Below are 17,656 nucleotides of genomic sequence, written 5' to 3' on the forward strand. Positions count from 1 at the left end.
TGGTACCATTCTCTGAATGTATGGGATTATGGCAGGTGATGTTGTGGACAAACATTTGACATTCATCTCCATATCTGTCTCAAGAGGAGTAAAAGTGTCTTCTCACGAAATTATTTTGATTGTCTTAAGATGGCAACTTGTCCACACAAAGCGTTGGCTTGCAGTGAGCGTCACGGTGCCTGAACTGCATCGTTTCTCAAATGGGCTGCAATCTCCAGACTGAGAGGCCAGAGACAAGTGAATCTAGACGAACCCAATCAGCTCTCACTTGTGAATTTAAACACAAAGACAGCAGTATGAACCAAGTTGTTGTTTGAGGGTGTCAAATCATCATCAACTCTGAAGTGAGAAACGCAGCTGAACGCTGTGGTCTGCTGCTGCTTCGACGCTGTTGTCAGGAAGAGGCTGAGTCAGTGTTTGTCTGTTTGTTTTGGTCGTACGTGCTTGTAGCATCATCGCTGCTCTGTCACCCACCCTCAGTGTACCTCATTTAGTCGGCTGTAATACCTGCACTCAGTCTCCACTGTGCTCTCAGCTTTGGGAGAAACTCAACCGTGGTGAATAAACAGGAAGGAGTTTGTGATAACAATCTGTATGGGCTGTGCATGCAGTGATGTCATCAAGAGGAAGCCAACACACACAGAGCCACTTCCTTTTAAGGAGGCACAAGCCAGGCGAGCCAAGCCGAATTGAAGCCAGTGGTTCATACACACACACACACACACACACACACACACACACACACACACACACACACACACACACACACATCAGGAAATGCACGAGTAATTGTTTGGACCACTAATGTTTGTTTAAGTGCCTCACGACATAATGGTTGTTCAGTGGAAAATGTCAGTCTGCTGCAGACACATTTTGGGCAGCACCGCTGTTTGGTTCACCTGAACAGCTCGGACAAGGATACAATCGCACAACTTCACTATTTATTCAATGGGGCTTTTCACTGTTGGCTGTCACTGTGTAAACATGTGCTGCTTACCCCCAGCATTAAAAATTAACTTGGCTATGACTGTACGAGGGACTGTGGCTCTCTGGTTTGTTCTCTCGATGACTGAATGAAAAGAGGATTGTGTGGTGGGCTTCCCCTTCCTCACCGTCAAGCCCCACACTAATCCACTCTAAATTCTCAGCTTCACTGAGCTTCTCACAGCCACCCAGCACAACCCCGCCAACTTAATCCTCACTTCAGATCGTCTCCTCGAAGTCACGCAGACAAAACAGACTATCAGCACAAAGCTGAAGAGCAACACTGATGGAGGATTTAGGGTTCATGAATAAACACGGCAGAAATCTTATAATTCAGCTTATTTCCTGGGAGTAATATTTAAGTAGACCAGCAGTGAAGTACAACAAATCCGCAACCATTACAGTACAAGAAACAGCCCTGTCCCATTTTTCTTCTGGCATGTGATAAATATCACTCTCTTATCAATCTTCTGGTGTCCATGGAACAAATTCTGACAAATTCCAAACCATATCTGTGAAAGGCCAATCCTGTCTGACAATATTAACGACGTCGATTAAGTTCCAGCACATCACTGGACAACCCTGTTGAAAATATCCTCCAGTTCCCTACAGGTGTTCACCTGCTGAGCTGCGTTTGTGCAGCCTGACTATCACACGGCGAACAGCGAGGCTCATAAAGATGGAGACTCTGACAGACTCGGGTCCACAGCAAAACACTTTCCTTTACTGTCTCATGACCTATGAGAGGAACTTGTTGTTGCTATTGGAGGAGGCGGCACAGAGTTTGGATTTTTTTAGGAAGGAATTGGGTTCAGGACGGGAGTCCTGCTTGCCCAGCGTGGACTACTCACTAATGGCTGTTTGAACTACAACCCCGGCAGGACGAGGGGAGGCGCACTCTGTGTTTACAGCAGTGACGTTTGCCTCCTCTCAGATATCTTTGAAAACAACAATTCTGACTAGTTTTAATGGAGTAAGTGCCATCCTGAGTTGTGAGTGATGTTTTTTTTTTTAAACATAAAATTATGAATTATGAAGAAAAGATTATGTTTTTTAGCTTTGACTGGTAGTAATGTGGGGAATCTGTGATGGTACTGAAGCTGTTTTATTATTAACAAACGCATGATTGTTGATATCTGACTCTTCTTTTTAAATTTCATATATATTATACTGCAGCATTATTGGAGTATTTCCCATGTGAAGTGGAGCACGCACAGTGTGTGTGTGTGTGTGTGTGTGTGTATCTGCGAGATATAATTAACCTTCAAGGTTAAACTTAAACTAGACCCAAAAAGATCCACACTTTGTTTTGACTTTGCAACACATAACTCGTAAAGTAAAAACAATGTTCATCAACGGTGCTGCTGAGCTGAATTTAACAAATTTAATTTACAAGAACAAAATCAGCTAAATTTACACAGTGACATGTGAGGCCGAGTGTGATCTTTGGGTGTCGTTCAACCTGGGACTCCATCATTACCACAAGCTTTGAAGAAAGTGAGAGTTTGCCTCGGGCCAAATTCCAGGACTGTCATCATTACTGAGCCTTCATTCAGTCAACGTCAGCTTGGCAACCACACTGTCCTGCTGTAATCATAACTGACACACTAGATACAAAGGCGGCTAGTGGTTGCGAGCAATGTTAGCATTGGTTAACGTGACAAATCAGTTGCCAGGCTTATCATCTTATCCCAACTGTTTGCAGAGGTTCAATGCTCTCTCATTACTCTTCACAGCGACATGATTGTGGTTTGCTGGAGATGTCGCACCCAGAATGACTAAAGACAGCTCGTGGAAATGTGCTGCACATTTGGTAAGAAATCTGACGTGTTTTCAATATTCAGTTTTACTTTCACATTATATAAATGATCTACGGTCTGGGCCCTTCTATGTGGAGTTTGCATGTTCTCCCTGTGCCCGCGTGGGTTTCCTCCGGGTACTCCGGCTTCCTCCCACAATACCAAAAACATGCATTAGGTTGATTGGCTACTCTACATTGCCCCTATAGGTCGGATTGTGTGCATGAGTGGTCGACTTTGTGTGTGTCAGCCCTGCGACTGACTGGCGACCAGTCCAGGGTGAACCCCGCCTCTCGCCCGTAGTCAGCTGGGATAGGCTCCATCTCCCCCGTGACCCTGACGGATAAGCGGTATAGAAAATGGATGGATGGATGGATATAAATGATCTAAACTCAAGCCATTATGCACCTGTGTTACTTTTAAGAGCTCAGGAGAAACTGGGGGTCTGTCACATGCAGAAAACTGGCAATACATGAAAAACATTTCCATTTTAAAACTCCAATGCCGCTGCGACACACTGATGCACAGAAGAACATAAATACACTAAAATCCCCAACAGGAAGATCGAGCATGTGGGGATTTGATTAATCCTTCTTTTTTATTTATTTATTTTTTTAACACGGCTTTACGATGAACCGGTTGGTGAATAACTAAAACCAAAAGCTGCAGTTGGCCTGCTCGTTTGTTTGTTGACTGGTTCAACAAACATGAACAGATATTTTTTTCCCCGGACCAAAGGACAAACAAACAGGCAGTGAGGGTGAAAAGCACGCCGAGGACACACTTACGTAAACGTCCTGACGCTGTGACTAAATTCCAGCTGACTCAGGGAAATGAGGATCAACTTAGAAGTACTTTAGATGAGTTACTGCATTTGTTGGTTTTCACCTGTGGGTCTTGCACACCTTCAGCTGTCACCCTGATGCCGACCTCAGGGTGACATCAGAGGTAAAGACGGTTACCATGAGCAAGTTTCCGCTGTTCTCCCGAAAGCCACGCTGTGGAGTGACTGGACCAATAGCTAATGGACTTAATTATGTTTGAAAGTCACAGCTCAAGGTGGTCATGCTCACCGAGCGGTGCGGTCGGCACACAGGTGGTTCACCCACACAGGTGGCTTTAGTGAGCGTAGGCCTTTTTCACAGCGGACATTTTGACAGACGTTAGAAAGAACATGACATGAACATAACATGTGTTCTAGTCGAGTGTCCCGTAAAGCCAAGACAGTGTGACCGTGAGCCAACACGAACTGAAGCAGATAAATAGAACTGCGCCATCATGCAATTTATCATCAACACCTGCAATTTAATTTATGAACTCTTGTGTAATTACTAGCGTAGTTTAATCAGCCAGGTGAGCTAATCACACGAGGATGTGCAGGAGTCTTTAACGCCTCTTAACAATCCATCAAACACACATATTGTACACACTGCTCTCCCCAGCATCTTTCTCGTTTCTGAATTACATCACGAGGCTAAAAGCTCTTAAGAGGCCAGGACTTTGTGTGAAAAGCAGACTATAAATTTACACCTCTGAGCCAGCGTTCATTCAAAATAAATCAAAATGTTAGTGTGCGGCGTTTGACTGTTCTTACTTCTGAGACAAACATTCTATGAAGATTCTGAGTAATGTAGGTGAAATACAGTGCAGGTCAGCTACAGTTTGCTACACATGAATGTTTACAGCTGGACTCTGATTGTTTGACACGGGTAGCGCACCAACTCCCTGAAGTACAGCATTACAAACATGTCAGTATTTTGCGCTGACATTCTTTCCTGCTGTGTGGTCTTCTCCCATTTGGTCCACACTAAGGCAGGTTTACAGCACAGACAGTTTCTCTGATCCCTGTGAAACGTACGGTGACACGGTACTGATGGAGCACGTCTACAGCCTAAAACAGCAGCTGGAACAACCGGCATCTCCAACCATCTGCTCTGTGCAGACAAATCTCCAGCTAACCAAACAGCAACTCGCTGTTTTCATGTTTCCATGCCCGTGGGATGGCCATTTGGTGCTCCACACCCCTCCTCCTCCTCCATCCACATCCCCCACCCGAACACCCAATCTAAAACTGGGGAGCAGCAACAGCTGATCTTTCAGGATCGTCTATTTTTAAAACTCTTCTGCAGAACGGGCCAACTCATCAGGGCTGACATACCGTCCTGTCAGAGGGCTGCGAGTGAGGGATGCGACCCTTCTGCCACTTAAAGGCGCAGACTTTGCTGCACAGATGTGGTGGAAAACTGGCCGCCGTCACCACCCTTTTGTTGGGAGTTGTGCCACACTGCCACAATAAAACAGATGGTTAATTCATCAGATGACGTCCTGTTTGGATTTCTGCTGCCGACTAACTTTGCATGGGCTCTGTCAGGCTCCTCGTGATTATCTTTGTCCGTTACAGGAATGTGCAACCTCAGATACACGACTGCAAGCGTAAACAGTCCGCTCAGCAGATAGGAGAGGAGTGCGTCTTTGTCAGTTAGGAGTGACATGCAAATTTGATGAAACATCCGGGTTGAGTTGGTGCAAACCCAACTTCCCCCCCAACTGAAGGAAGTGTCTCATAGCTGCCCTGAATCAGGATGGGGGCTACGATGGCAGCGTTCAGGTTTTAATGCTCACCACCTTGTGTTCACTGCTCAGGATTTCACAAAAGAAACGATAACAACCTAAAGACGCACGATGATGCTTCGGGCTTTGTCTGGCTCCATTTCGCTTTGATGTCTAGCTCAACTATTGATTTTCAGCCTGTGTTTCACACCTCAAAGGCACGAGTGTGGACAAAAGCGTGCAGGGTATCACACTTCAAACGGGGCGGCTTAAGTCCTGAAGACACACCAGGCATTTTCCCTACAACAAAACACTCATTTATCCTGCACTCGACTCATCAAAACTCATCATCAGATTAGATTAGATTAGAAAAGGCGTAAACCTGCCACAACATGACTTCAGCAGCTGTAAGAAACAAAGGAAGCTGCTGCCAGCTCCTGTCTTGTGGTACTGAGGGGTAACCCACCAATCCCTGCAGGTCAGCACAGTGAACCATTTTAATCAGCTGCAACAGCACTGGGCTCCATTCAGTTCCATTTAGTACGCAAACGTTTGCAGTACTGTTCGGCTGACCGACACATCGGTTTATCAATACATCAGCCAACTGATCTGACCGTAATCTTGTGCCTGTGAAAGGAAAACGTTTCTTCTCCAGCCTGTAAATTAAATGCTTTTCCACATACCAACGTTCAGGTCCTGAACTGAATGGACCAACTCAAGAAGAGCTTTGAACACACTCTGCCTCCAACTAGACGAGAATAACTTGTTTCTTGTCATAATTTTCATACTGTATTTACATCAAAGGCACCAGTGGTCGCCTGGAAGTCAGTTTCAATCAGAAATCAACTTAAAAACTTTGGGTATACTTTGGAAAATGAACAGCAGTTACAGCGATGTAATCTGTCGACTCAGAAAGTCTCCAAAAGAGCAAAAACAGTCATGAAATTTGTCATTTAATTCGGCTGGGTACAGTGGCGGACGAGGTGCATTTAAGGTCTTCTTTTTCATTTAGGAGGCAACATTCTGGGTGATTTTGGCCAGTTGGAAGCTGAAAATCAGGAGCCTCTCTATAGCAACGCATCTGTCAGTATGTAGGTTTTGGGGTCATATGTCATCAGAGCGGGTCCGTAAAAAGGCCGAGACCAGGAACTCGTGTGTTTGTGTTTCGCTCAGACCTGAACATAAACGGATTTCTTTTTCACCTCCACTCACCTCTCTCGCTATGAGATTCAGGGCATCGTCTTCTGCCGTCGACCTCTCCTTCTTGGTAGATCTTTTCCGTCCTGTGCCCTGAGTCCCCATGTTTCCTCACTTTATCCACGCGCTGCTGAGAACGGTCTCACTTTGCTGGTCCGACAGCCCACCGAACGATCCACGCGGAGCGGCAGCTTAGCTAGTCGGGTCTCATGTGCCGCTAAAATGTCAAAGTTAGAGGCGAGCAGAGAACAGACGCAAAACGTGGCTGGTCCCGCTCGCAGCGCGGGTCATGTCTTACATCCGTTTTTGCGCTTCTTCCTGTGTTTCTGTGACGACGCACGAGCTCGCGACGAAGGTTCGAACCGTGCGACTGCCCACGTGCGCTCCCGCTGCGTCTGCGGGCGAACTCCGTCAGAGACGTTCGCTGTAGCCTCGCGCCGTCCGTACAAACCGTAGCCCGTCGCTGTATGTCATTCTGCGAAAATCAAACAAATCTAAAATGTTTGATCTAAAGAATAAATGGTGATTAAAGCGAAACTGCTGTTATTCAGATGTTTTTAACGCGCCGGTTCGGTTCGACCCCGCCGACGGACGGCCTCACAGAAACAGACTCGAACCTGTCAGACTGACAAACTTCAAAGGCTGTACTCAATCGAGTTGCCTTCATGACATATCGGAATTTTGGCTTACAATACAAACTCACGTCAATTAAACACAATGCTTCCCTCCGGAGATCAATCAATCAAATTCGTTACATGTGTATTTTAAGTATAATCATGAAAATGTACTTAATGTAAGGAAAGATAGTATTCAAGTCAAAAAATGCATTACTATTAAGCCCAGTCACGTATTCATGTAAAAGCTAGATCTACTGATTATTTTCTCCATTAAACGTTTTATTGTTTGTTTAGTAAAAATAAATTGTAGTGAGAAATACTGTTACTGTTACCCAGAGTTCAGTTTCATTTCAGCTGTATAGACATACTTTTACGTTGGATGTCATAATTTTTAACAAAAATGGGAAGAAAACACTCAAATAAAAAGGTTTTGTACTTAAGTACAGTTCTTTGGTAAATGCACTTTGTTAAACTCCACTGCTGACAGTCAATCACAGCCAATCGAATCACATTTGCTAAATAAAATCACACCAGTAGAAAAAGTTTTCCTGTGACTCTATTTATTTTGGACTCACATTAGAGCCCACGGTTTACGCTGAGCATTTGAATGCAGCATCAGCCTCTGGACGGGGACTCCATACATGTTCAGGGGTTCAGTTTCAGCCAGAAACCATGTCCTGCACGGACTATCGCACTCTCTCACACCCCCTCTGCTATTTTTAATGACGACCGGCGAGCTCTAAAAACAGTCTTGAGTTTCTTAAAGAGACAGACAAGGCGTCAGTTTGAATGGACACAATGCAGATCCCATAAGCTGCACGTTCCGTGTCTGACCTCACTGAGTCCTTTTTATGTCCTATGGCGTCACTGTTGTCTTATAATCTATAAAACAATTGCCTGTGATATTGTTTGCAGTCTCAGTCTATAGATAACATTTTATTACTGTCATGTGGAACAATGTGACACTGTGAGGAGCGACTCTTCAGTGGTGCAGAGGTGTCACAGACTCTGCATAAACTGAGGCGCAGGATGCACAGTGAAGACGCCTCAAAGTTACTCACAATCTGTTTGTTAGGAGCTAACACTGTTGGTTAGTTATGACCGAACATGCCAAGACGTGGCAGCAGCTGTTGTGCAGTCAGACTCAGTTATTCTATGACTATGGGTTCAAAATAATATAGTTTAAACTACTGAATGGTAAATGCGTCTGGTATTTCTGGTGCTGAGCGGCCAGATGTGGTTTTCTGAAGGTAACTGTCAACGAGAAAAATGTTAGAGTATGAAAGGTCAGATGTTAGACAGACAGGTGAGACCTGACGCTTCCTCTTTGTCACAAGGTGGTTTTACATGCAACACTGCCCCCCTGTGTTGATTCAGCGTCATTGAAGCAGAGACACAATAATAAATCAGGCCCACTGAAGCTCACACTCACAGTCCCCATGCAGTGTTTCAAAGAAAAGTTACATTTCTGTCTGCAATTTCGAATGACTTTCACCGGTTATTTTCCCATCAATCATACTTACTGACGAGGGAAATTAAGAATAAAAGGCTACTGTGTAGAAAGTAAGAATGGATTGAGAATAACTTGGTTTTCTTCATTAAACCTTTGAACTGTAGCCTCTCAAACGCAGCTTCTGTTTGCTCTGAGCAGCTCAATCAAAACACCAGAGCAGAGGGAAGAAACAGCTTTGGAAATGCCAACATCTTCCTTAACTGGTTTGGCTTCTGTTTAAAAACTTTCCAAATGTAATTCACACTAAACATGACCATCGACTGGCAGGAGGTCTGATGAGCACTAAGCTGGAAGTGCGTGTGTGGCTAACTCACAGTTGGCTGGGAGGTTTTATGTCTCGGCTGCGGCTGTGCACGAGGAAGTGAAAACAAGCTGCTGGCGTGGTACAAGTTAAGACCGGACTTTGGTTTTACTTTACTTTTAATAACGTCAGCAGACTCTTACAACAAAGAGGACACACTAACTCTTCTGCACAGTTTGGAGTAGCAGGAACCACGCTGACTGCTGGATCAGGACTTCAGGATCTTCTGGGGTTTTCCTGTCTCGTCTGTTTGTATCCTCTAACACTTTTGGAACTAAACTAACTTCTGATGGGGGAAAGTCTCCCGAGGGTGCCAGGAGGAGCCCAGCTCCACAGCAGAGCTTTGAGTAGACCGGTGCAGACCCTCAGGGTTAAGATGGTACTTCTGGGAGGCTCAGGTGTGGGAAAGTCCAGTCTGGCACTGCGATTTGGCAAGGATGAGTTCAAGAATTCATCACCAACTGTAGGCTGTGAGTTCCCAGCACTCAGGGCTTTGGACGGCAGTAGTTATATGTAGAATCTATAAGATAGGACAAAGACATTATTCATAAGATAAATATTGGCCTTGAGAACAGTTTGACATTTTGCACAGCTTATTGACTTGAATGGTGAGAGTTAGCAGATCACACACAGAGAAGGATGTAAAAGTCTTCACTGGTAACTACGTCTCTTAGCTGACGAGGAGGAGTTTTTGTCCAAGCAGAGTCCACAGGAGTCACAGGGAGGCACAGGGGTCAGGGAGTCCAGGACTGAAGACAGGGAACAGGATCCACAGAAACAGGAGACACAGAAAAACAGGGACCAGACACACGGCAGGAAGGAAAACAAACTGAACACGAGGAAACAAACAAGTGGAAATGATCCTAAACATGTAGCTTCATATGCTTAAAGAAGAGTGAGGATGAGAGCGGCACTCATTTTCTCATCTTATAGGATCGTTTGATAGGAGGTGTCACTGTGCTGTCTGCTCCCCCAGGTGCCTACCTCACCCGCGTGGTGCACCTGACCAACGTCACTCTTCGCTTTGAGATATGGGACACAGGAGGGCAGGAAAAGTACCACAGTGTCACCCCGCTTTACTACAGAGGAGCCCACGCCGCAATCGTGATCTATGACATCAGCAAACGGGTAACAGGAACACACCGCTGACCACGGAAAGTGCTTACCTTGTGTAGTGTGTAATGGCTGCCATGTACACCATTGGGTATTACCTTGTGTGTGCTTGTGTCGCTATAGGAAACATTTGTGAGAGCTCAGGTGTGGCTCCAAGAGCTCGAGAAGCATTACATCCCAGGAACTACTGTCATATGGCTGGTGGGGAACAAGGGAGATCTGGCACAGGATCGACAAGTCTCAGTGCAGGTACAGACACAGGAAATCACCTTCTTAAACCTCAGTCAGTCCCTGTTTTTGTTTGCTGTGCATTTTATTCTGTGAAATCCAATCCTTGGTTTTTTTGTGTCATCATGCAGGAAGGACAGAGTCTGGCCAATGACAAGGGCTTATCCTTTACAGAGACATCAGCATTGTCAGGGGATCAAGTCAGAGAGCTGCTTTTGGACATAGGTGAGCAAAAGTGTTTCTTTTTTGGGGGCGGAGACTTTTGTTGCCTGTGTTCAGCCTCACAGGTTTGGTCCTGGGCTGCTGATACTGTCAAATACAGAACTCGAGGTTTTGTGGTAGTTCAGCTTCTCCTGAAATTTGGATTTGGTGGGAAAAGCCTCTCACATGCCACTAGAGAGCAGTAGATACCAACATGTGGAGCAAATGTCAGTCTAAACACTAACTATGTGAAAATATAAAATACTGTCTAAGTGCAGATCTGAGGTGTCGGTTTTCTATTTCAGCTTTAAGACTTGGCTGCTAAAATGTCTGCATGTTGCAGGACACTCATGCGTGGCGTCTTTGGTAACAGAACTCTGATTCAGCCCACAGAGTACATGAAGGCATCGCGGAGCAGCAGGGAGGTCTGTCAGAGTGGACCGAGACCCCCACTGTGGATCTGCATCAGAGAAGCACACTCAGTCCTGGTGCTTCCTGCTGCAGAGTTGGACCCTGACCTCCATGACTGTCGGTTGTATTTCCACCAGTCATTGTCTGTCGTCATTTTTTCAACGCTGCATGAGATCAGAAGAAACATTTATAGCAGGAGATGGCGAGATTAACGGAAAAAAAGCAAAAAGCTTTTGACTATTATGCAGGATACGTCTGTGGCTTTTGTTTAAAATGTCTAATATGTGTATTGTTTTTACAGCATACTTATATTCACCTTTGCCAACTTGTGGTTCTTGTGAGATGTTTGAACCTGTAGTGTGAAACTTTTGTCGCCCCCTTCTGGCAGTGGGCGCAACTTACTCAAACGTTATCGCTGTGCTTATCGCCGCAGCCTCTGTCACACTGTTCTGTGCTGCAGCTTCGTCCATCGCTCCAACTTCAACTGGCAAGCCAATCTTTGCTTCACTACAGGTGTGACAGATTCAAAAATTCAGGTAGAAGTACAGAGAGATTTATCCACTGCACTCCAGGTCTGGTATCACATTGATGTCTGGGCATTAAGTATGGAGCTGGAGTCAGCATGTGATAAGGAAAGCCTGCTTCCAGACCTCTAGGCCCACATGCTCGAGTGAAACAGCCGGTCTGACGCTGTCTAAAGAAAAGAAATACAAACATCTGGAAAACACAGTAACTGACACACAGCATCACATTTCCTCATCGGAAATCCAACAGAAACGTAAAGTGACAGTTTTGGTTTTGGGTTTGGGGGGGTCAAGTGCTGGATCACAGGGGCTTCCAGGTGTTTGAACAAAGTTGAGGTTCAGCAGGACGTCTGCTGAAACGTGCGCAACCTGCAGTAAAGCTGGAGATGCTGAACAGAAGTGCTGAGCTGATGGATAAACTGCTGTTTGTCAGGAAAGCTTCAAAAACTTCAAGTCACGCTTTGCTTTTGTGCTGATTAAACAAAGGAAATACAACATGTTAATTAGTGAACTTTAGCGGTGTTTTGTTTTTATTTCGGGCAGAGAGTGGGGGCTGTTCAGTCTTTATGCTGAGCGAGGCCTAACAGGATCCTCCATGTCACCTCTAGGTTTGACACACACATAACAACACACATTTTTTCGTTTCAGAAAGTCCCCATCACATGTTTTAAATGATGTGTTACAGAGCAGGAAGTGTTGTGAAAATGTAAAGCAAAAGAATCTGCTGTGCTTTGGATTGAACTCACTATGCATAACAACAGAAGAAGAAACTGAATGTTGTGCGTATGCTTTCACAACACCGACTCAGACTTTAACGACTCAGCAGTATTTCATTTTGCATTTCAGAATCAGAATCAGAATCAGAATTCCTTTATTTATCCCTGAGGGGAATTGAAGCCTCCTTACGGGTGACTTTTCTCTGCTGCAGTCAGTCACTTGCTCCTTGCACAATATCCTCTCACAACAGTTTCTCTCTGCAGGGTGGCTCCAAGTGCAGGCTTTTAATGTTTAATGATTTAAAACCTTGCTGAGATCTTGGCTCACAATCGTCCCTGAAACAAGGCTTTCCTGCTGATTGAAACCAAGCTTCTGTAGGGCCTGAGGGCCTGCTGGTCCTCGTTTGGTTTGGATCCCTCACAGAAACAAACACCTCAGTCTGAGGAGATAAAATGCAGTAAGAATAAAATAGAAGTGATTAAATTGTCATCACGAGTGTATAAATCTTGAGAATAAAAAACAACATCAGTTCTGGTGTTTTAGATGCTGTGCAGATGTGCAAACCCTGAGTTAAACCAGTGAACAACTGGAGTGTGAAGCACTGCTGGATTATCTGACGGATGCAGTGTGACGTCAACCTGCTTTGCATTGAGATTCAGTGGAAGTTAAAGTTTATATTTTTTTGACCGTGAATTTATGAAGTGATGTGTTCAGGGACCACATTAAACAAGAAGTAACTTGTGTATTGAAAGGCTCTTGAAATGCTGTTTTCAGCGATAGCCTCAAACTCCACTGCGTTTGTCTGACCACTTCACTCACTCATTTCTTTTCAGATTACATTTTTTCCCTGGTCAGTGAAAGCCACGTATCTCCGTATTTGGTGAAACTGTTTGTGAAACAACGCAATGCGATGCTACTTCACAGCTGGGTGTTGGCCACAAACGACGCAGCGGCGATGCTTTTCATCCCACTGCATCCAGTGTGGAGCTTTGTGCTCTGCATTTATTCTTTCATGTAGTTCTTTTAACAGGCATGCAAAGTAAGCAGTACATGCAACACATTTTCATTGATTTTGTTTTTGTCAACATATTTTAAAAGACATTTTTTTGATTAAATCTATCTCTTAAAATCTCTTAAATCTAATCATGACGTTGCAACAGCTCAAATATTTTACACAAAATTTATGGAAAATAAGTCGTGCAAAACTCCTGAATGTAAGCCTGAATCTTTAATAAATCAAATGAACAAAACCCATGTAAACACTGAACAATGAGAACACAGTAGAAATTCAGTCATCCATAGCATTTCTACTGTGTCATCCAAACATCGCTTTTAGTTTCAGCTGTTGGTCTGTAAACTTTGCCCGTGATGAAAGCCAGATGCTCATTTCTCCTCGCAACTTTTCGGCCAAATCTCCCCACCGGTCTGATCCCTCTGTGTGTGTACCAGGACGCATCAATGTCTGGATCTGGACAACACGGGAGGAAGAAGAAGAAGAGACAAATCACAGGTTTCATCATGTTTAAAGCCTCACAGATTGATTATATTGTGCAAACCAACCATGGCAGCCCCAGCTAGGAACAAAATGATTACTTCAAAACAAGACATCACAATACTTCATCCTCCATAATGTGCTATAAATAATTCAAATTGCCATATAATTTGGCCCACGCTGACAAGAAGCTGAAGAAGCAGAGAAGTTAGTCTACAGCCAGAGACAAATGAGTTTAAAGGGCCAGTTCACCCAAATTACCCAAACAAATATATTTTTCTCTCCACTTAATGTTTGTTTGTGGTCCTCACAGCACTGAAAACACATCAGCAGAGCGACTGATGTTCAGAAAATAAAGGAATAGTTTAATGTACCCAAAGTGTTCAAATGAAATAAAAAAATGTGATTTTATGAAGTAATTATTAAAACAACCACTGAATACATTTTAAAACCTGTCTCATTATTATCAACTTTTAATTTTTATAATTTAATTTATTTATTTCAACTCATGATCACTTATTTATTATAAGTCATTTAAAATAAAAAGAGATTTCATTCACAGTGCAGTTTTTTTTTTGTTTTACTGCTTAAATAAGTCAGTAACTGTTGCATGTCTGTCTTTGCCCTGTTTGTCTGGACGGACAAATTTAAGAAAAAGAAATAAAACAACACTGGAAAAAGTACATTTTGAAACATAAAATGCTGGAATAAATCAACAATGACCAGCAATAATATCACGTAATGTGCACCTAATTGGGATTATTACATGCCGGGTCTCTTACTTCTGATAATTATTGAACTGTCTCGATGAGATCCACCCAAAGCTTGACTCAGCAACAGCAAGACACCAAAGACGACTGCACACATCCTCATCGCGGCTCGACCTGAAGCGGGAAAACAAACACAACAGTCACGTCTGAACGCTGAATCGGTGCTGCCAGAAGTACTCTGATCTTCTAAGTAAGTAGCATTACCACAGTGGAGACGTTTGGCTTTCAGTATTTTACCTAAAAGTATAGAAGTGAACGTAGATGGTAAATTTACCCAAAATTTCAAAGGTCTTAACCAATAACATCGGATTTTATTTGTTGATTGTGTCTGAATATGCAAAGTAACTTGCAGTAGAGGTCAAATAGTAAGTACAAGTATGTTAAAATGAACGGTGCCAGAGGATGAGCTGGCTGAAAGTCAGAAGATGAATGATCACATTCACATCACGTCTGCACTTCGAGTCACTCTTGGACACGTTTGTGATTTTCCCTAAATCTCAGCAGAGTGTTTGAATCGACTCTCTGGCTCTGCTTTGGCAGTACAATACATTACTTTCCATCCAAACATCACCTGACCTGATTATGCAACTCACTCAAAAGCATCACGGGAACACTGAACAAATCTGAACACTTACTGTCGGGAAGCTTTCTCATCAGGTGACTGAGCTGCAGAGAGAAAGTCCACACCAAACTCACAGGTGCTGAACAGGTGCAGGGATGACTGAGCCGATCCTTCTCTCCCTCTGGGTGTGTGAAAGGTGACTGGAAGCAAGCAGGTTAACTGTAGTGAAGCTCTCTCACCTGCTCTGTAAGGTGCATGCACCTCTGAGGTTTTGGTATCTCATCAGTTGTTTCATCAGCACTTTATACTCCAGCAGGAGGGGCAGCAGTGTGTTGGCATGCTGATGTCACCCACCTCGCAGTACACAGTACTTCCCAGTGGCGCTGCCCACAGTGTGTGTTACCTGGGCGTTGTAGCGTTTTGGTTGGACAGCGTGGTAACTGGTGAGATTTCCATAACCGTGACAACATTAAATGTAAATTCCTGCGGGTGGTGGCCTTTTTTTATTTAGTAATTTGGTCGTGTGTGTGTGTTTCATTAAAGATCTTGTGTCAAGGACATGGAAAGCATCAGTCGAGCGCACACTGACCCAATCTGTGGCTTTAAGGAACAAACAGAGCTCTTCAGTCGTGTAAACGAATAACAACTGACTAAAATGAAAACACAGACTCAAGAAGGGATCATAACAATCGAGTATAAAAGCTACCAGAGGCTGCCAACACTGTGTCGTTGTGTTGTTATGGTGAGATAATGCAGTTCTGCTACAGGAAGAGGCAGCAAAGCCAAAGCAAAAGTGCAACGCTTTTTCATGCTACATTCATGTACAAGAGTGGCTGAAAAGAGTGAAATGACAGTTTGCGTTTAGCTTGTTGTCAATTTAATAAGACTAACGAGACAAAGATGTTACTGCGCAATTAAAAAATACACACGTAATCAAACCGAGGCTTGAATCAATCTGATTTTAGCACAAACCCGCAGTGTTTCCCTCAGGCCGGTTCATTTCTCTCAGTACAAAGGCTGATCTTAAGCTGTAAATAAAGCAAAACAACAGAACTTTAAAAAGCTACAGTTGGGTGGCTAATTCAAGAAGGTCATAGGATATGACTCATCATCATCCTCATCAAACTCACTGGGAATGTGTATGTGTGTCTATATTTACCACATTATCTCGCTAAACTGTCATTCAAATGTCAGTTCAAACTTTATAGGTTTTCATTGCACAGTGAAAGAAAGATAACACAATTTGTAAAGTTTTTACTTCCTTTTGTACCATGTGAACATTAATAATAACAATAATAATAATAATAACTACAGATTTTCAGATGACCACAACAAATGTAAATTTTGAATTTAACACAATAAGCTGAAGGCATTAACTTAACATGCTTACAAGTTCAAATTATGAGTGAGAAGCAGGTCTGGCAAAGTTAGTGCACATCATGAGTTCCTCCAAAATATACTAGAACATAATACTACGTATAAATATGGTACAGTATGGATCGAGCCCAGTAAATTAACACAATAATATCACAAGGAAACATTTTTAACACACATCGAGGTGCTCCCATACCAGACGAAAATTCATTCCAGCTAAATTTCAGTCTATTACAAACCATAATAAGAAAGGAGACTCGTCAGTCACAAAGCGCTCAGCCTCCTCCTTACGAGTCCTGCGTCATCACCGGTTTCTGCAAGAGGAGACGGACAGAAGTCAATACCCGATCGGATTATCAGTTAGTTAATCAATCATCACACGCTTTGATTGGGTTAATGATCTCAGTGTTAGTCGTGAAATCATTCCCAGCAGCTGACACAGAAAATAAGCAGGTCTGTAATGTCTCTGCTTCACAAAGCAGCTGATCACCGTGTGAGATGTGAGGCAGCGATCACTCAGGCTGAAGAAATGAAACTAAAGGGACATCAACAGCAGATTTAAAGCACGAACAAATAATCATGTTTCAACAATTTGCACTCATTGATTCATCTTAAAATATCACCAGCATGTAAAGAATTATGTGGATACTAAGCAAACAGTGATCATTAAAGATAAAAGTTCTCATTTAATGGTAAACTTTTGCCGTGTCTTAGTCTTGGACTCCTTGAGACCAGATCACAGCTTCCAGGATCCAAGACTAGAATTATATTGCATTTGGCTTCCAACACGCATAAAGGTTTAACAATCGCAAAGCGTGTCTCATTAATAGATGAGATAATCTCTTTTTAAACAAGCTACATCTGAAGTAAATTGCATTGCTGTGTCTCAGTCTGTAACATGAACTTTAAGTATTTTAATCTGAGAAATCTTGGCAGTCAAAACAGGTGAAAGCCCTTCAGACAGATCAGCACGATGCTTTAGGATATTAAAGATCACAGTAAACAGCTGCATACTTTTTATTTGAATTGTTTTTCCCACTCATCTAATTCGGCCTGTAATTGTTGTCTGTTGTTTTTCTGGCAGGATCCATGTGCTGAGTTATTTAAATAAAAGCAAACAAAAGATCCAAGCGTGTGCACATTAATAGGCTGAGTGCTATAATAAATGCAACAAATACATTTGATCCTTACTGTTCCCAAGTATAAAGAAGTTTTAACAACTGAATAAAACTGGCACATTGGACATACATTCTCATTAAGGCAAGAACTGCACAGACTTTGTTATTTGATTGAAAAAGACAAA

At 43.3% G+C, this 17,656-nt stretch overlaps 3 protein-coding genes across 18 annotated transcripts in view; 1 reads left to right on the forward strand and 2 right to left on the reverse strand.

Annotated features, from left to right (window-relative positions):
• The window catches only part of lrrfip1a (leucine rich repeat (in FLII) interacting protein 1a), a 36,116-nt gene extending 28,930 nt beyond the window's left edge, over positions 1 to 7,186 (reverse strand). For 3 of the 11 annotated variants that reach the window (XM_046403758.1, XM_046403756.1, XM_046403755.1), the window contains exon 1: positions 6,546 to 7,185. In XM_046403758.1, the coding sequence (XP_046259714.1) occupies positions 6,546 to 6,635 (90 nt within the window). In that variant the 5' untranslated portion in view covers positions 6,636 to 7,185. Of the gene's footprint in view, positions 1 to 6,545 lie in introns of all 11 variants that reach the window. The other 8 variants (XM_046403753.1, XM_046403754.1, XM_046403757.1 and 5 more) reach the window with 5 other exon arrangements.
• On the forward strand, positions 496 to 12,247 carry LOC124066911 (ras-related protein Rab-17-like). Of its 2 annotated transcripts, none has more exons than XM_046403774.1 (5): positions 496 to 701; positions 9,938 to 10,089; positions 10,198 to 10,323; positions 10,434 to 10,527; positions 10,890 to 12,247. In XM_046403774.1, exons 1-5 carry the CDS (start codon positions 614 to 616, stop codon positions 11,018 to 11,020), a joined length of 591 nt encoding a protein of 196 aa, XP_046259730.1. In that variant the 5' UTR covers positions 496 to 613; the 3' UTR covers positions 11,021 to 12,247. The 2 variants fall into 2 exon arrangements, with proteins under 2 accessions (XP_046259730.1, XP_046259728.1); XM_046403772.1 differs by lacking the exon at positions 496 to 701 and adding an exon at positions 8,938 to 9,431.
• Positions 12,248 to 16,218: 3,971 nt separating this feature from the next.
• The window catches only part of mlphb (melanophilin b), a 30,449-nt gene continuing 29,011 nt past the window's right edge, over positions 16,219 to 17,656 (reverse strand). For all 5 annotated transcript variants that reach the window (XM_046403766.1, XM_046403767.1, XM_046403769.1 and 2 more), the window contains one exon: positions 16,219 to 16,667. In XM_046403766.1, coding sequence (XP_046259722.1) covers positions 16,641 to 16,667 — 27 coding nt within the window. In that variant the 3' untranslated portion in view covers positions 16,219 to 16,640. The remainder of the gene's footprint in view (positions 16,668 to 17,656) is intronic.

The sequence above is a fragment of the Scatophagus argus genome, chromosome 11 (assembly GCF_020382885.2).
Source record: "Scatophagus argus isolate fScaArg1 chromosome 11, fScaArg1.pri, whole genome shotgun sequence".
Lineage (NCBI taxonomy): Eukaryota > Metazoa > Chordata > Actinopteri > Scatophagidae > Scatophagus > Scatophagus argus.

Bases quoted from the DNA above. Each gene is read 5' to 3' on its own strand.
- LOC124066911 (XM_046403772.1), top strand. From the start codon at position 9,251: ATGGGGGAAAGTCTCCCGAGGGTGCCAGGAGGAGCCCAGCTCCACAGC. The intron at 10,090-10,197 runs GTAACAGGAACA...GTGTCGCTATAG, and splicing joins TCTATGACATCAGCAAACGG to GAAACATTTGTGAGAGCTCA. The intron at 10,324-10,433 runs GTACAGACACAG...GTCATCATGCAG, and splicing joins ATCGACAAGTCTCAGTGCAG to GAAGGACAGAGTCTGGCCAA.